Below are 27,108 nucleotides of genomic sequence, written 5' to 3' on the forward strand. Positions count from 1 at the left end.
AAAGCGCACAAATTGTAACTTTTATCGATCAAGCTGCTGCTTTGAACTGTTTCTCGTTTGATTGGGGTGGGGGGGGGGGACGGAAACATCAACTCATTGCAAAATTAGATAATTGCACAATGTATTATGATATATATATATATATATAAAAAATGTTATAGGTTTTCTATATGACTATTCTATATATGTAGGTGTGTCATGAGACAGAATAACGCTGATGTGTGTTTATTTTATCTGTAAGCTTTTCTCCATTGTATTTTTGTTTTTCTTTTTTATGACTGAAGACATACCTATTTCTGCAATCGAATGCAGACAGATTTACGCAGCAGCAATAGAAACCGATATGATCTGTGATAATTGTCAAAAGAAGAGTTGGAAAGCAATGACGTCATAGTCTAAATGTGTGCCGTGGGGGAGCATATGGTTCGTACCCGCTGCCGAGAGGAAGTGTTGCTTTGTTGTGAACAGGCGGCGCCACAGCTGGCGGAAGAGGAGGTCGCCCAGCCCAGTTTCTGCTCACTGGCACATAGAGGCAGAAAGAGAAAGAAGGAGGAGGAGAGAAAGGAAGGAGAAGGAAAAAGACGGTGTCAGTTAGATAAAGGGAGGGCTGCTATAATGGCCGCTAAGTCGGATGGGGTGTTGAAAATGAAGAAAAGCGACGTGGCGTTCACCCCCCTGCAGAATTCAGACCACTCGGGCTCGGTGCAGGGGCTCGCCCCGGGGTCGCAGCCGGACTCGGGCGCGGGAGAGGGGGACTACGCGAACGGGGAGTCGCGCTGCTGCGGCTCCTCCTCGATGTGTCTTCGCCTGGGCAGGGAGCAGCAGAACTACTCGGTGTGGGACTGCCTCTGGATCCTCGCCGCCGTGGCCGTGTATTTCGCCGACGTGGGCACCGATGTCTGGCTGTCCGTCGATTATTACCTCCGGCGCGACTACTGGTGGTTCGGGCTCACGCTGTTCTTCGTGGTGCTGGGCTCGTTTTCGGTGCAGGTGTTCAGCTTTCGCTGGTTCGTCCATGATTTCAGCACCGAGGAGAGCGCCGGTGCTGCTGCTGCTGCTGGCGCGGCCAATTGCGCTCACATGGACGGGAAGCTCCTGAGCGGCTCTGCCTCACATGGAGACGTGGATGCCCGTCCGTCCACACCTCAGAGACAGGCGTCCACGGCTAGTAAGAGCAACACCACGACCAACAGCAGCAACAGCAGCACTGCCACCCGGACTAGCAAGAAAAGGTCGACGTCCTGCTCTTTCTGCATCTGGCTGCTGCAGTCAGTCATCCACATCCTGCAGCTGGGGCAGATCTGGAGGTGAGTTGGCCGGGGTGCTGATGGGTTACAGGGAGGATTCACTGGGTGCTGATCATTTGCAGGGGGGATACTGTGCAAGCGTTGCGTCTGCTACACTGTTTAAAACGCTGCCAGTGCTGGAGTGGCTTAAACTTGCATGGCATAATGTGGAAGTGGGGACAAAAGTGTTTGCTTTGATGTCTAAAGCTCAGTCTGAATTGCGGTTCAGATTGGAAGGTTCCTGCATACTTGTTTTTACCGTCTTATTAATGTTAGGTGTGTATATAGTGTACTTTTGTTTGATGTTTTAACGAAACCAAACCAAAAAGTTTCATGCATGCTAATTCTGCAGTCTTAAGGTAACAAGCACATTTCATAGTTATTTAAGTGTGTCATACTTTATATTTCCGAATTGTGCACAAATGTATTCGAATTTAGTCTGATAAACTGGGAGTTTTCACAAGGGAATATTATAATGTATTGATATGTATTTCTATTTAAAAATTCTATTCTATTTAGTATTTGGGAGAATATGATATCACTCTGTAATCGCTAACTGGAACAACGTTTTTGGATGATTTAAGATAATATTGTATAGCCTACATAATAAATAAGCTTTTAAAAAGGCATATCATGTAGCTTTTATTTATTAATATTTTTGTACAATTGTCATATTGGGAATCCCTTTATGTGATTTAAGCTAGTGAAGCTTACTTCAGAGATTATGTTCAGAAACATAAGATACGCTTTTATAAATGATAAGCTTTTATAAATGTCATGATTTAAGGATTGTTCACCTCATTTCACAGTTTTGTTTTGTTTGAATAATAAATTCATGTTTTACCTAAAAGTACCAAAATATAATTGCTCCTTTTGCAAGAACTGGAAGGCTGTTCATAGTAGATAGGGGCCATTTTGAAAATGTCTAAAATATTATATTATTATTTATTGCTGTAAAAATGTAATATTCTAGACACACGTGTGTTTCACTAATATTAAGATTCACTGAGAGGAATAGAAAATTAGTGTGCAATGAATGTCATCAGATGGATTTGGGGCAAACCCCCTTGAGAAAAATAATGTTATCTTTGTGAATTTCATAAATGTTAGATCTCTAAAATACCATTCACATTAGTTCTTCTGGATGATAATAGGTTACTACTATTATTATTATTATTATTATTATTATTATTATTATTATTATTATTATTATTATTATTAATAATAATAATAATAATAATAATAATAATAATAATAATAAAAGCACTGGATGCACACATTCAGCATATGACAATTGTAAATCCAAAATAGTTTCCTACATTTTCTGAATATATTATGGTTTCCTATTCTCTTTGGCATATAATCCATTCAAATCATCTTATAAAATATTAATGAATTGCTGAGTTGCTCTTTCAATATATTAAATCAAAGTTAAATATGTTGAATATGATCCATATGCGATTGTGCATGTGATCTCTTTATTGAAGATGATTATCCAGATTTATTTACATCCTGTTCTGTAGTGACATCCAACTAAAACTTTCTAAACACACCTGTTCATGGCAAGACTCAGTTATCAAGTACAAAAATAACATATTGAAATGATTGTTTCTATTTCACCATGGATACTTAATAACATTATGTTGTTTCATACAACTATATATCAACAAGCAGACAAATAAACACATACAGTTAACAAACATATACATAGAATAACTACTTATTTAGTGATTAGGGATGTTCATTGGATAATTGTATAGCAAGTATGCTAAGCATTTAGTGGATATAGCTTAAATGTTCTAAAGGCTGTATTTGATATACTAGAGCTTAATTTGTCAGTGCCATGTGATTACAATAAACCATAAGTGTTGTAATTTGTGAACAAAATAATCACATGTTCATCAGTATTACGCTAATAAGTTGTGATTATCTTTCTATGAATATCTCATTGGCTGTGTTATTTGCTGAGAAAGGGTTTACAGTGATGATAATCTTTTATTTAGTCATTTCTGGAACATAATATACAAAAAGTATTTTATTATTTATCATTAATAGTGAGAGACTTGAAGATTGCTTTAATGTGAATGGAAAATACAATTTGGAATAAATAAAGATTAAGTGAATTAATATGTGCAACATTATTTCAATATACTATACTGTAAGAATGGCATCCTATGCAAATGTATGCATGTGCTATAGATTTTCAGATGTTATATTTACCTCATCACACCTTTTCAGAATTAGGCTGGGATTTCATAAAAACTTTGACCCACCCTCTCATAGAAAAATACAAAACTGAACCCAGTTGTGTAAGATGCTACTTTCTTCTATAGAATCATAGATCCATTATCATATACAGATCTGTAGTTTGTGGGTGTGTCAAAATTTGGATTTAATCCCATCCTTAAATTTGACATTGATATTACAATAAGTTTTATTTATTTTTTTGTTTATTAATTAATTTAATTTAATTATGATAATCAGATAATTTTCCATATGTAATATCTCTGTACAATACACTGCATGAGGAAACAAGTTGTAAAAAGTGTTTGATTTAAATAGATCAATATTTATTTGCAAACATTACAACTTTCTATGTAAAAGTTGTCATTTTATTATTATTATTATTAATGATAATAATAATAATACTACTACTACTAATAATAATAATAATTTATTTATTTATTTATTTATATCAATCTATTATTGGCACTTTTTCCTGAAATCATTTCATACCTTCTTGTTCATCTTAATTTATTTAGCTAAATGTGATTCAGTAATTTGTTATTAATCAGGATTAAACACATATTTAACATCTGTTTTCATCTGGTATTGAAAGACTCAGCACCAAGATTATTTTATATTTAAGTATATATTTTATATTTATTTGATCTTCTTCTAGAATATATATATATATATATATATATATATATATATATATATATATATATATATATATATATATATATATAACAGTACATATTTTATTAGCTCTTTCCAGAAATTCATATGATATGGAAGTCCAGACTCTATATCTGCTGGAGTTTTTTTTTATTTTTTTCTTCATATTATCACACAAATCTCTTACCTTTGGGGATACGTCCCTGTTGAGCTAGTATAATGTATAACACATCAATTTGCCAACAGGCATACATAGACATACTTTCATAGATATGTTCTCGAAGGACTTTGAACATCCCTTAAGTTTACTTTACAGTTGTTTCAGGTGACTTGAAACTTGAAATTCTGGTGCTATGGGTTGATATTATAATAACATTGAGGAGAAAAGCATGATAAAGCAGTTCATAGAGACTCTCTACCATGATATTTTACAGTGCAGGTCATCCCACCTTGACAGTGTGTCTTGTCAAATCCCTTTGCATTCGTGCAAGTGACTTTAAGTGAAAAATTGAGCCATTATGGTATGCTTTTTTGATAGCTTGCCTGAACTTCCATTTGAGCCAGAGCCCAAAATAACCCAATGAAATGTTAGAAGGCATTGCCTGTAAAAAGTGCTATATTTTTTTCTGCGGTACTTCACTGTCATTTTGTCAACACTAAGTATAATCTTGATGGAAATGCTGTGTTTGTAAATGATAAAGATAGATAGCAGAATATGTCAGCGGCAATGTGAAATGTAGTGTGGTAAAGTGCAGTAAGTGACACATCTTTATCGATTCCTTTTGCGGCCTTCTTTTAGAGCAGCCTAGTATCCATTTTGAAGAAAAAGAACAAGAAAAATACCCTTTTGTTCATTTGAATTCTTATTTAATTCTTATTATTAAAACTGAAAGATAAAGTTGGCCGCTCAGTGTGTGTATGTGTGTGAAAATGCAATGGCAGCAGCCTGTTTGAAGTCCAACTTGCTCTAATGCCCACAGTTTGCTGGTCTGATTGAATTCTACACAACATGGAAAGAAGAAGCTTCCTTTTGAAAATACATTTGATTATATTTAGAACATAAGAAGAAAAGTTTATAAACAAGAGGAGGCCATTCGACACATCATGCTCGTTTTGTGTCCATTAGTATCTAAGTGATCCAAGGATCCTATCCAGTCTATTTTTAAATCTTCCCAAATTTTCAGCTTCAACCACATCGCTGGGGAGTTTGTTCCAGATTGTGATGACTCTCTGTGTGAAGAAGTGTCTCCTGTTTTCTGTTTTGAATGCCTTGAAGCCCAATTTCCATTTGTGTCCCCGGGTGCATGTGTCCCTGCTGATCTGGAGAAGCTCCTCTGGTTTGATTTGGTCGATGCTTTTCATGATTTTGAAGACTTGAATCAAGTCCCCACGTAGTCTCCTCTGTTCCAGGGTGAAAAGGTTCAGTTCCCTCAGTCTCTCAGTAGGACATTCCCTTCAGACCTGGAATAAGTCTGGTTGCTCTCCTCTGAACTGCCTCTAGAGCAGCGATATCTTTCTTGAAGTGTGGAGCCCAGAACTGCACACAGTATCCAGATGAGCTCTAACTAGTGCATTGTACAGTCTGAACATCACTGCCCTTGTTCTCAATTCTACACTTTTGACAATATACCCTAACATTCTGTTTGCCTTTTTTATTGCTTCCCCACATTGTTTGGATGGAGAAATTAAGGAGTCCATTTAGACTCCTAAGTCTTTCTCATGCGTTACTTCATCTAGTTCTATTCCTCCCATAGTGTAATTATAGTGGACATTTTTGTTACCTGCATGTAATACCTTGCACTTTCATCTGCCAGGTGTCGGCCCACAACTGAATGTTATCTAAGTCCCTTTGAATAACCCCTGCTGCCGAGATGGTATCTGCTGAGCTACGTATTTTAGTATCATCTGCAAATGTGACAAGTTTGCTAACTATCCCAGAGTCCAGATCATTAATATAGATTAGAAAAAGCAAATGCCCTAATACTGATCCCTGTGGAACTCCACTAACAACCTCACTCCAGAAGCAACTCCTCTAATCGACACCCTCTGTTTCCTATACATCAACCAGTTCATAATCTATCTACTTACATTACCCTGAATGCCTACAGCTTCCAATTTGAGGACCAGTCTTTGGTGTGGAACCTTATCAGAAGCCTTATTTGAAAATCTAAGTATATCGTATCATATGCTTTCACATGATCCACAGCTGCAGTTGCATGTTCAAAAAACTCTAATAGATTAGTAAGGCATGATCTGCCTCGTCTAACCCCATGTTGACTATCTCCAAGAATGTGGTTTTCATTAAGATGCTCCTCTATTTTCTGTTCAATCATTTTTTCCAACATTTTACAGGTGATGCAGGTGAGACTGATTGGTCTGTAATTTCCTGGCTCAGTTTTGTCCCCTTTCTTGTGGATTGGTATGACATTTGCTGTCTTCCAGTCAGTTGGCACATCCCCTGTTCTAAGTGTCTTTTGGAATATTTGCGTTAGTGGCCTATAAATAATTTCCCTAATTTCTTTAAGTACTGTTGGAAATATTCCATCTGGTATATTTGTACTTTCCAGAAACAAGACACTGATCCTGCCACAGTGGCACAGATAGCTCGTCTTGTGATGGGTTCTAGCTTCCAACATTGCAGAATCAATCAGTAAACAGCTGTTATGTGTGTGGAAAAGGGGATGAGAAATTAGCTTTAGATTTTTCTCCAGTTGGGGAGATAACACAGCAGAGACTGAGGTTTGTCACTGGGCCAATATGTTCCCTACTGCTATACAGGGTGTCTCCCTGTATAGAGCATACTCACTCTGGGATGTTCAGAGTAGGTACATTGGGTCTGCAGAGGTTTTGACCACGTATTTACTTTTTTCTGCAGTTTCTGAGTTACCTTTTTCTGAGAATTCCATATGTTTCATAATAGTTGTCAATAGGATGCTGGCATGGCAACATTAAAGCACTGCTATGTTATACCTTTGGACTGCTCTCTCTTTCTGTACAACATATCCCACATTTTCAGATACACACAGTGTTTACCAAGACACTGCATTCTTGTGTGACTTTAAATACTAGAAAACAATATGCAAAGCCCTTTCTAGAGGGTGTGGCTGATTCCGTTTCCATCTTGTGTATGTAATAAATGAAATACAAATACTTGGAATTCAAAAGCAGATTTTTGAAAAACATTCAGTCCAAGTCTATAAGAATTGTAACTTTATTACCACTAAGATGATCTGAGCTTCAAGATTTATTAATGTTTGTTACAAATGATAGTCAAAACTGCACATGGCTGACAGAATCTCACATGCTTTTTCCCTGCGTAACAATACTGTGCCGAGTTGATTTTTTTTGTATTCTCATGTCACATCCATGGATGCTGATAATCAGACTGACACAGTTTTGCGTCCCAGGAGAATCGGCAGGTTATTGTTGTAACATGTATTGAACACTACAGGCTTGTCTGGGGGATTATACACAGATGATGTTTAAAAATAGCTGTGTTTTAATGAAGTTAATCAAATCCATCAGTAGACTTTTGAATCAACATACTTAACATCCACATATGCACTGATGATGTAGTTACTTTCATAAGTTTTGAATTTGTAAACCACATATAACGTTATAGCTATGTCAGAAATTGTGGCCTGTTTTCCAGTCATAACTGAGATCACAGCTGAATTAACTACAAATATAAAGATTCCCTCATTTAGGTGTAACACTCTCTGGGATTGCGAACACAAAACTGTTGGTCACTTAGAAGAGCTGATCCAATAACATTGGGATAACTCCAACCTAATCCATCCAGAATCACAAGAGTGAAAAACTACCATGACAGTTATTTCTTGGCTGAAGAGCTTTGGAGAGCAGATTACAGTGTTGATGATAGATTAAGAGCATGCACACTTCTTTCATTGTGATTATCCTAATATATAATTGGTGGAGGATCCATGTGTAGTTGCCTAAATGTGACATAGTGATACATATAGGCAGGAGAATCAGATTTGTAGCTGGAAATAAAAATCAGCTGGTAAACTATAGGCTAAGGCCTAGATGAAATCAACACTTTTACCTACCAGCGAATTACAAATTACAAACTGGGACCTGTTTGTTTGTTTGTTTGTTTGTTTGTTTGTTATTTGTAATTATATGTAATAAGTAAATATAGTCTAATTCCAACCAAAAATATTTGAAAAACAATTTGGACTGTTTTTCTGTGTTCTGTGCATTATTACATGCTATCATTGAAAGATTTTTTATTATCAAAATAATGTATACAATAAGCTTTCCACCAATATCAGTTTTAATGTTTCTCCCTTAAACATAAGGAAAATAAATTGGAGCGTAAAATTATTTTATTGATGGATTATTCCACTCTTCAATAACTTGTTAAATGCTTGACTATAAGTGTCATATTTACCTACTTCCACTTTATTACTGTGCATATTGTGTGAACTCACATCACAAAAATTCATTGTCCAACAGCTAATACAGAAATGGAAGAGAGGGATATATCCATCTGCTGCTCTCTGATATCAGGCAGTGTTGTTTGAAATAAACTCAATAATAATTCACAGCTCCTATTGCTCTGCAGGCTATCAGTCTGATCCATGAAATATGTACGTCTCTCTCTATATATGTACTGCTTATAATTATAGGTCAACATGGATTTTTTTAATACTACATGAGGTAAAATCAAATTGAGCACGTTAATTCAGTTAAAATCAGGGGGATACGGAGGCCAGGATACCAATTTCTGCTTTTCAATCTAGATAATTTAAGTTGAGTCTGGCTGTGTGTTTGAGAAATACCTTACGCACAACTACTTTTCCTAAGGGTGCTGCATGACATTAAAGACTAGACTGATATTGTTCCTTTACCAATATGCTTTCCATATGTTATGCACTGGCAAAACAATTTCAGACATTCTTATTAGCACCTGCATTTGTCACCAACATTAAATGTAGGTAACATTTAGGTGTTTTCTCTTGGAAAGGAAAGTTCACATTGTTTTGAATCTTTCCACTCTTCTGCCATAGGTACAATAATATGTTGTTGTTATTGTTATAAGATTTGTCAACATAGTGTGCATCAGATAATAATTAAGAGTACAACACGATGCGAGTGGGCTTTTTTAATTGTCCATTTGTTACAAAGAAAAGTGATTATAAAGTATTACTTGGTAGTACATTTTGTGGTTGGTAAATAAAAGCACCACAAGCTCCTCTGTTTCCACATTCACAGTAATCTGAGTCAGTGTTCCAGGTCAACACAACCCAACCCAAAACCACTAGCTGTTGGTATGAAGTGGGCAATGAAGCAAGAAGTGTATTTGTGAATGTGTGTTTCAAATGTCACAGACTAATATGCTTTTGGAATATGCTCTTTTGGGATTTCATCAATTTTTAGCATTGGTGCCAGTGGAAAAATGCTTTGAAAAATGGTTAGTAAAATATATAGCTGAACAACACTGTATTCGTTTTTATAATAATAATAATAAGAAAAAATATAGTGTCCTATGCTGAGACAAAAGCTTGAATACATCTACTGATCATCCAAACATGTGGTATTTGAGCTTTATATGAGGCAGGCCTCATAATTTAAGTCTGTTGTGTGATTTTTATTTATTGTTAACATTGGAATCAATGAATAGCAATTTACAAAAAAAAAAAAACACATTTAGAATATGAAGCTTGAGAATAATAATATGGAATTGTTTTACTGTACTGTAGTTTAGTTATTCTGAAGAATCTTGCAATTAAAAAATACCTCAATGATTCGACAGCTGTGAGTGTTTCTGAATGCTTGTGACCCAGTCAAGGTTTGAACAGTTCGCTGGTCCAGCATGCTTGGCAGAATCGCCTGGAGATGCAAGATATTCATGTTCAGCATTATAATAATTTTAGAAATGTATGCTACCCATGAAAAATTATAAACCAAGCGTTCGATGAGTTAATCAGTAGGGTTTCTATTTAAATGAATGTATCAATGATGTAATGATACAAATGATACTTAAATGGTGATTCTTAAATATTGATTTATAAACTTAAACATACAATATCTACGGAACAAAATATGCAGATAATTTCCCAAAAGTGTGCCACACGGGCTCATTGAGGACATGGTACTGACCTCTTATTGTTTTGGGACAATCAAGTCATGTAGCAGACTTGTCAAAAATGTCATGGCAGCGCAAGATGATTTAATATCAGCGTGCAAAGGACCTTTTTTAAAAACTTGATTCATTTAGGCGATTTTTCAGCTCCTCACATTGGTACATATTATTTGCACTCAGTGCACATTATATCACACTGTAAAACTTGGAAGTAGATGAACAGTAATGAAGGATATTAATAATCAAATCAAAAGCAAAGATTGTTCAGTGGAAAGTGCTTTAGCTTTTTATTACAATTACATTACTTAGTGCATATGGCAATGTAGATAAATTACATGATAGCTACTACTAAATCTAATTAAAGAGTTATGTATTAGAATTGTACTCCACCAAGACACTGACAAGATCAAGATTTGCAAAGAAGTACATCAAGGAGACACAATCTCTCCCAAACTCTGCACAGCAACTCTTGAAGCATTCAAGACTTTGGACGGGGAAGAAAAATAAATCAAGATAAACAGAGCTTATCTGAACATCTATCAATTTGCCAATGACATCACTATATCTGCAAAAACACCGGAAGGCTTGCAGCTTTAATTTCAAGAACTCAAATGCAAGCAAGATAAGAGGATTTAAAATGAACTTGAGCACAACCAAAGTTATGTTTAACAGCTTTGTGAAATTTATGTTAATATTTAAGTAGATCAATTGATAGCTAAATAAATCAAGAGTTATGTCTACCTTGGACAACAAATCAGCACTGTTATAGAAGAAATCAAAAGAAGAGGGGAAATGGGATGGCATGTATTTGGAAGTAACAGCACACTGTTGAAAGGAAATGTACCCATTTGCCTGAAGAGAAAAGTATTTAATCAATGGATAATACCAGTGCTTACTTATTGTTCTGAAACCTGGTCATAAACGCAATAAATGTTACAGAAACATCAGACGACACAGAGAAACATGGAACAATGTACGTTTGGAATAACAAGGAGATACAAAAATAAATAAATGGATCCAAGAACAAACTAAAATATGTGACATAATTGAAAGAGTGAAAATGTTAAAATGTACACATACACATTGCGAGAAAAACAGATCAAAGATGGTCAAAGGAAGTTATCCAGTGGATCCCAAGAGATGAAAAAAGACATAGAAGATGACCACATGGGAAGATGGGAATAAAATGTGCAGGCATTACACTAAATCAAAGCAAGTGGAACCGTGCAATGGATTGATATAGGCTAGAAAGTAGCTAAAACCAACATAAAACCAAGCTTCTGGTACCTTTACACCAAAATTGCAAACCTACACTCAGTGTCCAAGTCCATAAATAAAGTCTATTTGCTGGATCATCTTCCTTCCAGGTGCTGTGCACTCACTGGACTCTGCTCCCTGGCCCCAAGCAGCAGATTTATCTTCTCCTTCTCTCACTCTCTCCTTCCAGCTCCTAAACCCCCAACAACAGGGGGCCAATGGTGGGAGCCCTGGGAGTCAGGGGCTTCCCATTGCTGATTCCTCCCCCAAGCCTCAGGGGGATGTAGTGCCTTGCCCAGCACAACTCTACTATATATGTAGCCCAGGGACAGAAGAATGAAGAGCGGTATTTTGGTATTGAGAAAAGCAGGTTCCAATACCATCAAGGTTCAATGATTTAATATACAAGAATTATAAGATAGTAACATTAAGCACATTGTTCAACTTGTCCCATGTTTATCTCTAATGGAAACTGAATTTATTATACATCTGCTTCATTAAAATGAAATATACTAGTACCAATTCTATGAAAGTACATGTTTGCAAATGCCCCAAATATCTCGTTATTAAGGCATTTCCAGAGAGTTTTCTGTTTTTGACCTTGCACAAACAAGATAAAATACTTTTTTCCTCTTATACATATATTGATAGTCTTGATTCTATAGTATTCATTTTAATTTACCTCAGAAATGTTGCAACAAACAGTCCCATCTGAAAACTGCACAAATCAAGAAATCTACATATCTCAGTGGACTGCAAACTGTGGGAGCTATATTTAAGATGGTAGTTACACCGCCTAGTAAAATGCAAAATGTATTTTTTATTACAAATGTCCCTGTAAAAAAAATAAAATAATAATCTGAATACACAGTTCCAGTGTATTTCATACTCCGGCAGATTAAGAAATCTGATTATTATTTAAAATATCAGAGCACTATAACTGTTAAAGCTACACTTTATAGTACAAAATCATTCCTTGTACACGATTACCCACTCAGTGCGGGTGACCCTTTAATCATTAATCTGAATATCAGTATCCCTCATGACATTAATGCTTTTGTCTCGATCTGTGAAACTTAACATTTAATTAGCCAAATAGAAATGTTTACAGTGTGTCTGCGTTTCTAACATTTTAAAAATAACTCTCACGCTTTGTTTTCTATGCGTGACAGTATACAAGGTACAGTGCACTGACTGAAAGCAAAAAAAATATGTTTTTCTATTTCTGTTTTCTTTCTATCAAACAGTTTTCAGACTGTAACTTCCATTCCACTGCACACAGGTTACCAAGGTTGTCTAAATAGTACGTTACTAACCAAACCCCCACACTTCCTCACTGTGAACACCACATACCAGTTGTATTCCAAATGTATATTCATCTATTTCAATATTAGACACTTTTCTTTTAAAATCACATTTATATATACTATAATGCACTGTGAAATCAGCTGTATTTCATGTAAACACAATGTTTGGAAGGTTAGTGTTGAATAAGAAAATGAAATAAAATAAATTTTCTTTTCATTGTTTCATAAATATGTCCACTATAAGTCGTTAAAGTGACCTAGTGTCTAATGTGTCTCCTTCAGTAAACATCTACTGTTGAAATTACAAACCCTCAATCAACCCTAAAGCACATTCTTAAGACTCTTGATCAGAAAGGGAAGTATTACGGCTTTTAAAAGTCTTGCCAAATAGCTAGTTGGTTCCCCAGAGGACGTATAAGGCTTTATTTCTTTTTACAGTATTTTTGCTTAGATATTCAATATTACAAATTTCTTGTGAAATGTCTGAAAATGGTTTTGCTTTAAACTGTGACATATGCTGTGTAGCTATGCCTTGTGCCTGACATGAACTGTGCTTAGAAATGCAGAATGACTCAGTGTGAATACTTGATTTTCTCCAGGCAGATTTGAGTGTCTGCACTTAATAATACTAAAATAACACAATACTGTATCTATTTTAAGGAGTCAGTATTCGAAGTAGAAGCTTTTGTAGCAATATACAACCATGTGTTCTATAAACATGGTTCTGTCTAAAGTATATTTCAGTAGTTCGACTACCCCATGTAGAGGTTGGTGGGAGATAGTAGTGGTTTGAAGTAATGGAATATATTTTGCTGAGGGATCGATGGCCTGGCCTAGAGGACAAGGCTATCAGAGCCCCCCCACGTGCTCGGTGGAGGCATGGAGCAGCTGCAAAGGTGAGTCTGGGCAGGCAGAAGGATGTTGTTCTTAATGTTGTAGCAAGAAGGGACTATGTGGTGCTATGTGGAGCGAGATACTGACGCAGAGAAAAGGAAGTTTGTCACGTGGTATTAGAGATTGTGTGTGCATCTCGGCTCATCGCCACACCACTATATGTGGATAGGGTGAGGAAGTATGACTTGTATCCTCCAATCCTAGTCTGCAGGTGCCCAGGTAGCTAGAAGTGGGTGCCGGTTTGTAAAGATGCAGACAATTTAGCCCTCCCTAGCCCGGGATAAGCCAATTGTGGACCCAGGCTAGGCCAATTGTGCACCTGATCACAATCGGCAAATTACATGAGCTGGGATCTAACCGACAATCCTCAGCTAATAGAGCTCAGTGTGCACTTTTACCGACTGAGCCACTCGGGAGGCAGCCATTCATTTCTTTGAACAGAATTGAGATGATCTTTAATATTTTGCCACATGTAGGTGTGTGACAGAAGGAAGCTTTGGACAATCAGACAACCTAAATTTCCACTCCAGATCTAACAAGTGTACCAAAGGTTCATGTTCCTTTGCTGTAAAATGATAGAAGCGCTAACAATACATAAGTAATCGGGAGCATAAGGATGCATAGATTAATAATAAAGTCCATAAGAGCAAGAGTGCTGAGCAGCCCAGAAGATGCTGTATTACAGGTACAGTCTGAACAGATGTGTCTTAAATAATCAGTGGATGGTGGTCAGGGACTGTGTGGTCATTCCACCACTTAGAGACAAGGGTGGAAAAGGAGCAGATCTGGATGAAGGGAAGCAGAGAGGAGTTACAGTGAGTCTTCTGGGATAGGAAGACCGGAGAGGTCTGGAAGGAGTGTAAGGAGAGATGAGGGTCTGTAGGTAGTTAGGTGCTGTATGGTATGGTAGGCAAGAACCAAAGTCTTGAACAGGATACAAACCATGATCAGGAGTCAGAGGATGGAGTAGAGTATGAACTAACATAATAACATCTTAATAAAGATGATTTGATTTTGATTTTGACTATACAAACTATACTTCTAAATCACAAAATTCTAACTGTCTGCCAGTCACTATTTCAAAACGCTTCACTTGATGGCAAATGTTTGCCAGAGGCTTTTTGAATGCACAATGGAAAGTCACCATCAAGTACTCAGGCTGGAATTGAAGTTCTAGTGAGGGAAAGTGATTATTTAATCTTGATCTAGGATCAAAATCTATATCAAATTCACAACTGCGGCAAATTAAAAATCATCAAGGTCTATGTTTACAGTTTTTCAGTTACAGTGGTGCACAACAAATCAAATGTAAAAACAATAATGGGCTATTCTAATTAGTTTTCACACTAAGCTGTTTGGGTGGTTTCCAGGCTACCATTCTATACAGAAACAGTATCAGAAAAGGGAGAAATTCCTGTCAACTGAGGCCCTGTGTGCTCTAGGGAAATTGGAACAGAGCAGCAGATGGGTTCACAGAAATCCCAGTGTAAACAAACAACTGGTACTGCTTTCTCATAATTGCTGAGCATAGAAACAGATTGTTCTTTGTTCTTAAAGAACTGCAGTTAGAAGGTTTATTTAATGAATGTGATACAATACAATTATAAATTAAGTGAATGGCTCATTTAACAAATAAATGAGCGAGAAAAAAATGTTGGTCAGGGCATAGTAATAAACAACCTTTAGCAAAGAATACAGAAAACATGAGTGTCTAAATCAGATCTATTCTTGAACTGTTCACTCATACCCAAATCATGAGTCTGCTTTCCCACTGTTAGTTTCCATGGTAACGGAAGGACACATGACCTCCGATGTGGTTGAGCACCACCTGTTTGTATGAAATGGTATTGCTTTGGCTTGGTCATCAGACCTGCATTGATGAAAAACCTGTAAGCTTCAAACCTCTAGCTACCCAAGCAATACAACATATTTTATTTGGAAAATAGATACACCACATTGAAAAGTCTGTAATCAATTGGATATTGGCATTTCTCAAATGTATGCATGTACACCAGAAATTCACATGAGTTTGTCACGTGTTCCTTAGTAATGGTTTAAAACAGCTTGCATGCTACCGCACTGGTATCATTAGGCTGTAGGATGGGAAAGTCCACAGATGTCTCACAATCATGGAGAAGGACATTTGGCAGACTGTCACTTCTACAGTACAGAGATCAGTATTAGTGAGTGAGGTTTAATTGTTGTAATCAAGGATGAGAACAAGTCATTTTCATCAGCACCAGGGAGCTCCATAATCTCCACATCTCTGGCTAAATAAAAACTACCTTCAACCTTCAAGGAGCTGGATGAATATGGTGAAATTTGGTTCCCAACATCTTATGGAATTCTTGACTCAAACCTACCTTTGATATCTCAGTAGGGCAATAGGTATCCCACCACAATATGAAGGAGGTTTCTATTATTTTAGTCAGTGGGTGTAGATAAGGTCAATTCCCACAAAGTATTATTGGGTTTCAAGGAAGACCTAACAGAGAAGACATTATCAGACAGTACAGCCTGGCGAGGTGATCATGGGGGTGATGTTTAAGAATATTAAATCCATACTGTTGGCATGATATTCAGGATATCATTTAATGTTACAACATGTAACAATATTATTTGTCATTGCATTCAACCGGTAACATGGTATGTCACCTCATTTAGTTTAGTTTAGTATGTTTAGTATGTTTAGTATGTTTCATAATACATACTATTTAGTTCCAATTTTGTTTTGTTGTTGTTGGAAGTAGTAGTCTAAATGCCATGATTCAACAGAAGTTTCTTTCTTTTAATTATTATTTAAGTTTCAGTTAGAGCAAACAATAAATACCTTCAGCAATGTTCCCAATAAATTGCATAGGTTTAAAGTGAAAGCAAGCTAGAAAGCTGCTGCACAAGGTCTTGAGAGATAAATGACTGTAGCAATTTGCATATTGGTCAGTTCTTGCAATCTAAGCATATCTAATGTTTTATCTTTTTTCGACAGTAATAATTGTGCGAACAATGAAATAAGTAATGATTTCCCATAACAAATGAACTGCTACATAAATCATTTCTTTGTTTCCTTCACTTTTTTGGGGTTGAAGCAATAGTACTTGTTACACATATATCTTCCAGTGTTAATGATTATTTAATAAAAATAATGATAATAATAGTATATTGATGCCATTGCATGAAAATTATTGGGTCTGCAGGAAATAGTACACGATAGTGTCATAATACTATCTCATAGTAAAACAGCATTAAGCTCAGATAGGTGTCTATAGGAATTCTAGTTTATTGTATCTGAATTCAAGTGCAGTCATTATAGATCATTGGTCTCAAATAAAGGTTTATCTCTTCCTATGATCATTATTATATTCATTTATTTCACAATTTACCTATTGAGACCAAAGCCACATTTACAAGGTTGTCCTGAAACCTCAGTGCGTACAAATACAAATCAGCAATTAACACCACTAAACATTGGTGGTCCAATAATTAATCATAACTGAAAAAAAAAGAAAAAACAAAGAGCTACACAGAAGAGCTGATCTAACTGTTTTGTTGTAGGTGATTCTAATTTAAGGCTAACACTATAACTGTAGTCATTCAGTTAATAGTTGTGCTAATATAATTCTTCTAAGAAGGTTAATTCAGGTGAATTAGATACTCTTGCCAATGCAATTATAACAATTGGGAAACAATCACTGAAAATGCTATATATGATATACCTGTTTAGCAATAGGGATATTAAACAACTCTTAATGGTTTTATGTGATTGTAAATTGGTCCAGTGTTTGCTTTATAATGTTATTACTTAGGTCGTATATTTATCACATAAAAATTAAAGCATTTCCATGTGCTTTCATACAGCAGGGTTCAGGGAGGGAGGTCAAGCAAAGTTCTGCATTGCTTTCACTGCAAAAACCTTTAAATTACAATTCTAAACAGTTGCTATGAAGAGAAAAAAGCATACATATTCAGCAACTGATGACTGGTGATGTGATTGAATTAAAGACTAATAACAATCTTCAGCAGTTTTTCCTGTAAAAGTCAGAGTAGCTCATTCTCTCAATCAACTCACACATTGTTCAGCATTTGGAGATGCAAGACTTTTTCAAGAAAATATAAGAACATTGCCAAAGTATAAGCTTAGTAAGTCACCAAACAACCTGGAATTTAACTGTTGGAGGTTTCTAAATAATGTATTGCACATTCTACCAGTTATAAAACAAACCAAAAAAAACAATAAAACACTAGACATTTAATGTATTAATAATTTACTGGCCGTAGAAACTTACCATAGCTTTTTGGTATCATTGTAATGGATTGGTATATAAATAGAGATGTCTTTACCATGCTTTCATTGCCACTGGTAAACAATTAATGTTTGAATGGGGAGACCTGTAATTGACCAAGGAACATGCAGATGCTTGCTTTACACCACGAGTTTTATTTTCTGCTTTTCTGCTTAAGCTGTTTCTAAGCTGGGCAGACTTTCTTTGTGCACACTCTTGGCGCAACTTAAATCCCTATGTAAATGCCCTGCTGTTTCTTTTGTTGGTTAACATTTCCTTCATAAATCAATCATTAGACATGTTTTCTTTTGATAAGATTAGACATTAATAAAGCAGTCGCCACAATATTCTATGTATCCTTTTTTAATTGTAAGTTGTTTTCTTGTCGAGAGAAATCTTTTGTTGAATATTTTTTTGATCTGTAGAAATCCAATTCCTTTTGTTAAACGTGTGTTTAGATGTTGTGCGCACACAATACAATGTTGGAACCATGTCATAGAAAAATGTAACCATGAGAACAATGTACAGTAAGTCTAAACTAAATCTAAACATTTGTATCATTGTGAAATTAATGCCTTTGTCTTTTTTGTTTGGTTTCTAATACACTACTGGCCTGGTCATCCAGTTATCTTGGGGAATAAGCAGTGGATTGGTCACAAAAAATAAAAAATATGAAACTCTAATGCACATATGTATACTATATTCCAAACAACTTTGAAATTATTTAAACCAAATTTAAATTGTTTAAACTAAGTGACACATTCTCCCTCTATTTATTGTATATCGCTCATACTTTGGTCAAATTTGTCATATGCATATCCTAATATATATTGTTGTTTGGAACTATCTAGTATTATTATCTTGAATATTGATTTATTCTAAATGCATCTTACTCCTTTTGAAAAAGGGTAGGGTTTAAATCCCCAAGAGTGGGAGTGACTACACAAAGACACTCCATCCCACTGCCCTGTCTCCATTTGAAATGGTTCTCAAAATGACATTACATCTTGTAATGGCCTACTTGGTCCAACAGCTGACTGCACAAAACCTTCAGTAGCCTAACAGAACAAATGGCAGCAAAGGTACGGGTATAACAGCTTGCTTCCATTAAACTTTAATTGCATAAGCTGTGTCGGTGCCTGTGTGCGGCAGTGGGCTCTCTCCGCCCATGCTGTCAGGGAGTGGGAGCGCTGGAGGATTGTGACCTGCAGCTGAAGTCAATAATTGACTGCATGTGAATGCTACACAGCACTGGGCTGCACTCATCTCCCCAGGGGACCTGGCTGGAGTGTTGTATCGACTATGTGTCCCACACATTTTTTCAGACTTTCTTCAAATGTGCATTTTAAATGAATTATTCCCAACCCATTGACTTAAAGAACGATTTATAAAATGTCAATGCAATTTATTGTTTGGCAAAGGTGGGCATCTATTTCCCTTTTGTTTTCTTTTTCTCTGGTCTCCTTGCATTATTTTATTTTCTGCAGATAGAGGGATATAATGTATTTGGAGATATGCAGGTTTAAACTGATTTAAAGTAAATTGTAGTATAAATGGCATTTTAATCCATATACATTTTTCACTTTTTTCTATGAAGAATATCATTTGATTGATAAAAATAACTGGGGCTATACTGTTTACGTTATGTGTGCATGCGTTTAAAGCAGAGTATGCCTAAAAATAGTTCATAATGCAGTTTATTTAGTGGCGGAAGATAAATCTTTGATAAGCACCTTTTTTGGATTCACAAATATGGAGCACCCACTTTTATTAAGATTAGTTTGTTGCAGGGTTAAATTGAAGTTAACACTTGGTGCATACTTTACACTTGTATCAAGTATTGATGAATTACCCCATTAGTCTTTTGTTCAATTAAGATGAGTAAGTCGTTGGAAATGTGTTGTCAAAGAAAGGTGTGTCTTCCACTGGGGATGCATCTTCAAACCATCTTGAAGTGTGTTGTGCTGTATTCCTGAAGTGAGAGACCAGCCTAATATCAAATGCATTATTTAAACCCTCTGTTCCCTCTCTTTGATTCCAGGGTGCTCAGTCACTGTCATGTTTGCTGGCTTAACAGTCTGCCAATAAAAGTTACGTGAGTCAGAAGGAAACTCTATTTAGCCTTGTATCCCCAATGGGACTCTGGCGATCTTGACAGCATGGCAGCACACTGCAAAAAGCTCTTTACTGAAACAGTGCCTGGGGGTGGGGGTGGGGGGAATCATGAAGCGTGGACCAATTGTTCAAAAAGGAGCAGATGATGCTCAGCAGGTTTCAGATTTTTTAAACCTTCATGTCAGATGGACCCATCACTGCTGATTTGTTCTTGCAGTTTAAATGAACTGGAAAGTGTTAAGACCTTTATTTTGTAGCCCACTATAGAGTGAAAGCACTGCAGTTTCTGATTTTTCACTGGGTGTCAGAGATATCTGGGGTAAAAAGACAGATAAGAAGGTAGTTAAAGCCCCCTTCTTTAAACCACTGCCTTTATCATATCTCCATTTATACTGCACTGGTCAAAAAGATGACGACTGAATTTTTCTTGGCTTCCTCCTTTCTGCTCCATGGTGACACGTTTCTGTAGACCTTTTAAACATGCGTACTTCTGTAAAGGTGTCATGCAAAATCCTTTCACTTTCAAATAATAATAAGGAAAGACTGAAAATGATATATACCTTTAGCCTTAAAACTAGCCAAACAAACAATACTTCCATAAATCATACATGCACATTAAAAAGGGTATAAAATCAGTGATACTTTAGCATTTTGAAATGTCATACTTGGTTCATTTAATCCACCAAAGACTATTTGGCAAGTGTACTTGAAAAGAGCTAATTGAGAATCAAATTATTATCTAGTGTAAATCTACTGATAAATCTGCAAATGTTGAAATAATTTGATCTAAGTACCGGTAGTTAGCTACTGCACTGCGTTGGAGGCAATGTGAGTTCAAGAACTAAGGAGAATTCATACTTAAAATATCATTGGTTAGACTTTTGCACAGTCAAAGCTATGTATTCCTTTGAGTTTACTGTGGTAAAGTCAGCTCATTTACAAATTAAAATACTTTTCCATTCTGCATAAACATTCCCCAAACAAATGGTAATTATGACACTGTATTTGTATACTTATATGTTATTTACTGTCATTGTTAAATTATTAATTTCAGAAAAATACATTATATACAGTACCTACTTTCTGAGAACTTTATTAGTCTGGAAGTTCTTATCAATATGTATAGTATTTTCAAAATGCGAACAATTTGGCTTACATTTCTGTCCTCTCTTTTATACTGCTGCTGAATAAACAAATTGTATTTTTGCTTGGCTTTGGATAATATAATCCACTTTAAAATATCTGAATTTTGGTAGTAATTCAAAAACATAGAATGTGTGCTAATAAGCATCTTACACATATTTATTTTAAGTCACTGTTGGAAAAATGCTGTCTAATTAAGACAATTCATTATTTTCTGATGTTTTTTTGTTTGTTTGTTTTTTTCAATGTTAAATGTATTTTGATTAACCTATTTACTTAGACACTGTTATTTCCAAGCAGCCTGCTGGAATTCACATTTGGTGCCCAAACCACTAGGTGCTCCAAGCTATTGAGATCAGCAGGCAACTCCCAGGGTCAATTTTGTGAAGTTGCCAGATGAAGAAATCAGAGCTCTGGGCACCTGCTGACAACAGCCGGCCCTTCACAGACACAAAAGGCCTCCGTTCTGTTAATGTGTAGATTTTGATGCCAGCAACTTAATTACCAACATGGCTGCCAGTTACTCCCGATCTGTCCACACTTCTGGAATACTGTAGACGTTTGATGCCTATTCAGTAAACTATTACAGAAATAAACAAAACACACATTTAGGTAGAATGACACCAATTCTATTGACATGCTGTTTATTTTTCATTCAGAGTGAAAGTGAGTATCGACAAAACAGCATAACTGGGAAAACACTCAATTAGAGAGAGCCTCCTGTCATATGCATTACAAAACACTTGTACAGGGGATTGCCATTTCAAAGCATGAAATAATAAACACTGAAAATCGAGATTTTTTAAATAATAATGGTTTCTTTTAATGTCCCTTTGAAAGGAAACAAAGTAAAAAAGACATAAAAAGATGATATCCATACCTATCTGTATTTTTTTATTTTTTTTGTCTTTTTAGTAAAAGCAATTTTCTATGAAGATATCTCCTCATTGAATACAGAGGTTATTAACAACTCACTCAGCAGTAAAGGAGGTAGTTATCACTCCGTCACTTAAAAAGCTGTGCTTGACCCTGACATCTTTGGTAATTACAAGCCTATCTGGAACAAACTGATTGTGGCTAAGGTCCTTGAAAAGGTGGTTGCTCAGCAACTCTGAGCTCACTTGGTCGTTTATGATCTGAACACAAATGTATACCTATGTTCTGTTCTAGGCATGACACCAAGACTATATGTGCTACATTCATCACTGACCTCTGTATAATATTCAGCTCTGGCTTCTCTCTGTCATTTCTCACTCACCATCATCTTTACTGTGGTACATTGTAACACCATATTGGTCCCTAACACCAGAGAGTTTCCAGTCATGCAAGGCCTAATTTCTAACTGCATCACAGAAAACCTAGTCATTGTAGGATTAACATCTGCTTGTCATGCTCTGCTTGGGCTTTCTCATTGTTTACAGTATACTGGTTATTTTCTGCACTCTTTTTTTTGTTTGTTTGTTTCAGTTGTCTTTATATCTAAACTTTATTCAATGTTTACTAAAGTTTACTGACATAAAAATGCATGTGTCAAAAGTTACGGGAGCTCAATTTTTAGAAAACTGTGATTCTAGCGCAAAGCCCCATGTGACACTAAGTCTTACTGTGATTAAGGGAATCTTCATCAGGCTGTTCTGTGTTTATGATTTTCCCCAATTTCTAGCTCTGACATCAAATGACCTTTACATTTCAGAAATCAACATGGGGTTAAGTGACTGCCTGCAGTAACAATTCAGTTACTAAGTTTAATGCTATATGAAGGCTTGTGTTTTCTTGTTTTTGATGAGATGCATGGTAATAAATGTTTCCATATTTGTATTACTTCAAGGTCTTAGCCTTGTAAGACAGACAGGAAGAAGAGTAGACTTATTTGCATTTCTTGTTTCCTTTTAGTGGTCTAATTGGTTTCAATGACTAACATATAGTTTGTTAATCATTTTTTTAATTTTACTGACCAGTGATGAAGGCAGAGATGTCATTGTTTAGTTTAGTTTTCTTCTGAAATACAGTGTATGCTAGACGTGTCAAGGGTTCATGAATTAATTTATAGACGACTGAAATAATAACAATATTAATGAGGAATTAGTAGTGTAATGGGCTGAAATACAATGCTCACTATTATGCATGAGTTGATGAAACAGTAGAACATTTACATATTTCTAGTAACTAGGAAAGACTAGATTGTATGTCAGTATTTCAATATATATGCAATATGTCAATGTCAATATTTTATAATGTGGAACAAAAATACCTTTGTGTCGTACCGAACATGAATACATTTTTGGCATGAATCAACTTCTGTCAAATCAAGAATCATTTCCATTGTGGTTGCTTTGATGAATGATGTTTGCATGGTCATTTGTGAGTTTCTTTTGTCAACAGTTAATGTCTGTGTTATTGAATTCAGTGGGTTTAAATATTTTGACCACAAGAGAATACTCCATAAAAATGTCTTCACTGTAACCGTACTGGCTTAACAACAAATCAGATGTTTTAGTAAGAATGTTACTGAGGTAATTTAGACAATGATTATGTTTTTAGTAGTGGAATGCACAAAGTGTCATTGTGTCACATGGAAGATACATCAAGTGTCTCAATCAGGGTGGAGATTATAAATGGTCTCTTTATCTCTGTATTATTTGGGAATACTGAATTCATAATCCGAGATGCATGTGACACTTTATTTTCCATTCAGATTCAAGAAATGTTCCTTGACAGTATATTGAGTGAACTTGAAGAAACGCTGATTAATTGTATAGAGCTATTTAGATGTTCTGTTACAAGCACTCCAGCTTTGACTGGTGTGTGTTAAAATAGAAAGCGCTTCAACTAAACGTTTTCCCCTTTCTGTCCTGCTCGACTTTCACTCTGCTCATCCAAAATTAAAAGAACCTGGTACACTGTACTCTGGGTATTATTGCACTGGATTGGCGTGATCTGGCTACTGACAGGAATTTCAGCTCTCTTCCTGTTCCCGCTTTCTGTATCGTAACCAGTTTGGTTTCTGCTGAGATGAAACTGCAATAAAAACAAACAGAATGATCACAGATGCCTTTATTTTAAAATATAACGACATAACAGTCATGTAGTTGTAAGATATGTGGGTATACTATGTGGACCACAGATGAGGCTGTGGTAGTATAGTGTTGTAAAAACTCTCTGGTTGAATTTGGAGAGCAGACTTATGCAAATGTACACATATGTAAGCACACTATCTCTCTCTCTCTCTCTCACACACACAGAAAATAAATAACTCACTCGGGTTTGTGTGTAGTGTTATGATGACAGTACAGTACATTACAGTGCAGTACAATACAATACAGCATAATACAGAACAGTCTATCACAAAGTAACACAGCATATTTCACAAAACAGTGTATCATAGTATGTAGGGGTGAAATCCAAAAATAAAAATACACTTCTATTTCATTTTATCCCAGTGACCATTGATCCATATGCTTACCCTACAGTTCTCTATTTTACTGGGTGTTGATGTATGTCATGGTGTAATAATTTGCAGTTAATACACAATTGTGTTCGTAAGTTCAGTGCTTATTATATAGCTTATTTTTCTGATATTTTAAATAAATAAACATCTAGAAATACATACATACATACAAACATACATGAATACTATTATAGTATTTGGGTAGAATAGTAGGATATTGTAAATAATAATAATAATATATACATGCACACAAATCTTTTGCAACCTGGCAATAGGATATGCATTGGAGCTCTCCATTTCTACAGGGAATGCTAAGAACAGCAATTTGCACTTTTTCCTAATGTTGTCTGATAAATACAAAAATTACTAAATAAATCAACATAAAAACTATCCTCTCAAGACTGAATATTGTATGTTTCAATAAGTGCTATCAGCAGTCCAGGTGTTCAGATTATTTTTCCTTTAAGCTTTTCTCTGACACAACACATATCAATTAAATTCTGTTTCACCCTTATTGCGTAATAAATCACACATTTAGGTATTACTTTTACTGTGTGTATAGTTTCCTAATTGCTTTGCAGACGTTATATTGTACATACAGTGAGGGAAAAAAGTATTTGATCCCCTGCTGATTTTGTACGGTTGCCCACTGACAAAGAAATGATCAGTCTATAATTTTAATGGTAGGTGTATTTTAACAGTGAGAGACAGAATAACAACAACAAAATCCAGAAAAACGCATTTCAAAAAAGTTATCAATTGATTTGCATGTTAATGAGGGAAATAAGTATTTGACCCCTTCGACTTAGTACTTGGTGGCAAAACCCTTGTTGGCAATCACAGAGGTCAGACGTTTCTTGTAGTTGGCCACCAGGTTTGCACACATCTCAGGAGGGATTTTGTCCCACTCCTCTTTGCAGATCCTCTCCAAGTCATTAAGATTTCGAGGCTGACGTTTGGCAACTCGAACCTTCAGCTCCCTCCACAGATTTTCTATGGGATTAAGGTCTGGAGACTGGCTAGGCCACTCCAGGACCTTAATGTGCTTCTTCTTGAGCCACTCCTTTGTTGCCTTGGTTGTGTGTTTTGGGTCATTGTCATGCTGGAATACCATCCACGACCCATTTTCAATGCCCTGGCTGAGGGAAGGAGGTTCTCACCCAAGATTTGACGGTACATGGCCCTGTCCATCGTCCCTTTGATGCGGTGCAGTTGTCCTGTCCCCTTAGCAGAAAAACACCCCCAAAGCATAATGTTTCCACCTCCATGTTTGACGGTGGGGATGGTGTTCTTGGGGTCATTCCTCCTCCTCCAAACACGGCGAGTTGAATTGATGCCAAAGAGCTCGATTTTGGTCTCATCTGACCACAACACTTTCACCCAGTTCTCCTCTGAATCATTCAGATGTTGGCAAACTTCAGACGAGCCTGTACATGTGCTTTTTTGAGCAGGGGGACCTTGTGGGCGCTGCAGGATTTCAGTCCTTCACGACATAGTGTGTTACCAATTATTTTCTTGGTGACTATGGTCCCAGCTGCCTTGAGATCATTAACAAGATCCATCCATGTAGTTCTGGGCTGATTCCTCACCGTTCTCATGATCATTGAAACTCCAAGAGGTGAGATCTTGCATGGAGCCCCAGACCGAGGGAGACTGACAGTTATTTTGTGTTTCTTCCATTTGCAAATAATCGCACCAACTGTTGTCACCTTCTCACCAAGCTGCTTGGCGATGGTCTTGTAGCCCATTCCAACCTTGTGTAGGTCTACAATCTTGTCCCTGACATCCTTGGACATCTCTTTGGTCTTGGCCATGGTGGAGAGTTTGGAATCTGATTGATTGATTGCTTCTGTGGACAGGTGTCTTTTATACAGGTAACGAACTGAGATTAGGAGCACTCCCTTTAAGAGAGTGCCCCTAATCTCAGCTCGTTACCTGTATAAAAGACACCTGGGAGCCAGAAATCTTGCAGATTGATAGGGGATCAAATACATATTTCACTCATTAACATGCAAATCAATTTATACCTTTTTTGAAATTTGGATTTTTTTTGTTGTTATTCTGTCTCTCACTGTTAAAATACACCTACCATTAAAATTATAGACTGATCATTTCTTTGTCAGTGGGCAAACGTACAAAATCAGCAGGGGATCAAATACTTTTTTCCCCCACTGTATATTATAAAAACTCTGTGTAAAATACTTCCCCTTCAAAAATTGCTGCCTTTGGTTTCCATTCCCAATTAATATAAATCTATACATAGGCTTCATACATGCCTACAGAATAATATAATCTAAAGATCTAATCGCATTGTGTTCATAAGACTACCGATATTTGGTTCCCTAATGTTTTTTGTATCATTATGTTA

At 36.2% G+C, this 27,108-nt stretch overlaps 1 protein-coding gene across 1 annotated transcript in view; it reads left to right on the plus strand.

The window, feature by feature from the left end:
* The first annotated feature begins 440 nt into the window (after positions 1 to 440).
* xkr4 (XK related 4) overlaps positions 441 to 27,108 on the plus strand; it is a 90,935-nt gene continuing 64,267 nt past the window's right edge. The window contains exon 1 of the mRNA XM_066719803.1: positions 441 to 1,307. Within this exon, the coding sequence (XP_066575900.1) occupies positions 616 to 1,307 (692 nt within the window). The 5' untranslated portion in view covers positions 441 to 615. The remainder of the gene's footprint in view (positions 1,308 to 27,108) is intronic.

Source organism: Amia ocellicauda, chromosome 2 (genome assembly GCF_036373705.1).
Source record: "Amia ocellicauda isolate fAmiCal2 chromosome 2, fAmiCal2.hap1, whole genome shotgun sequence".
Classification (NCBI taxonomy): Eukaryota; Metazoa; Chordata; class Actinopteri; order Amiiformes; family Amiidae; genus Amia; species Amia ocellicauda.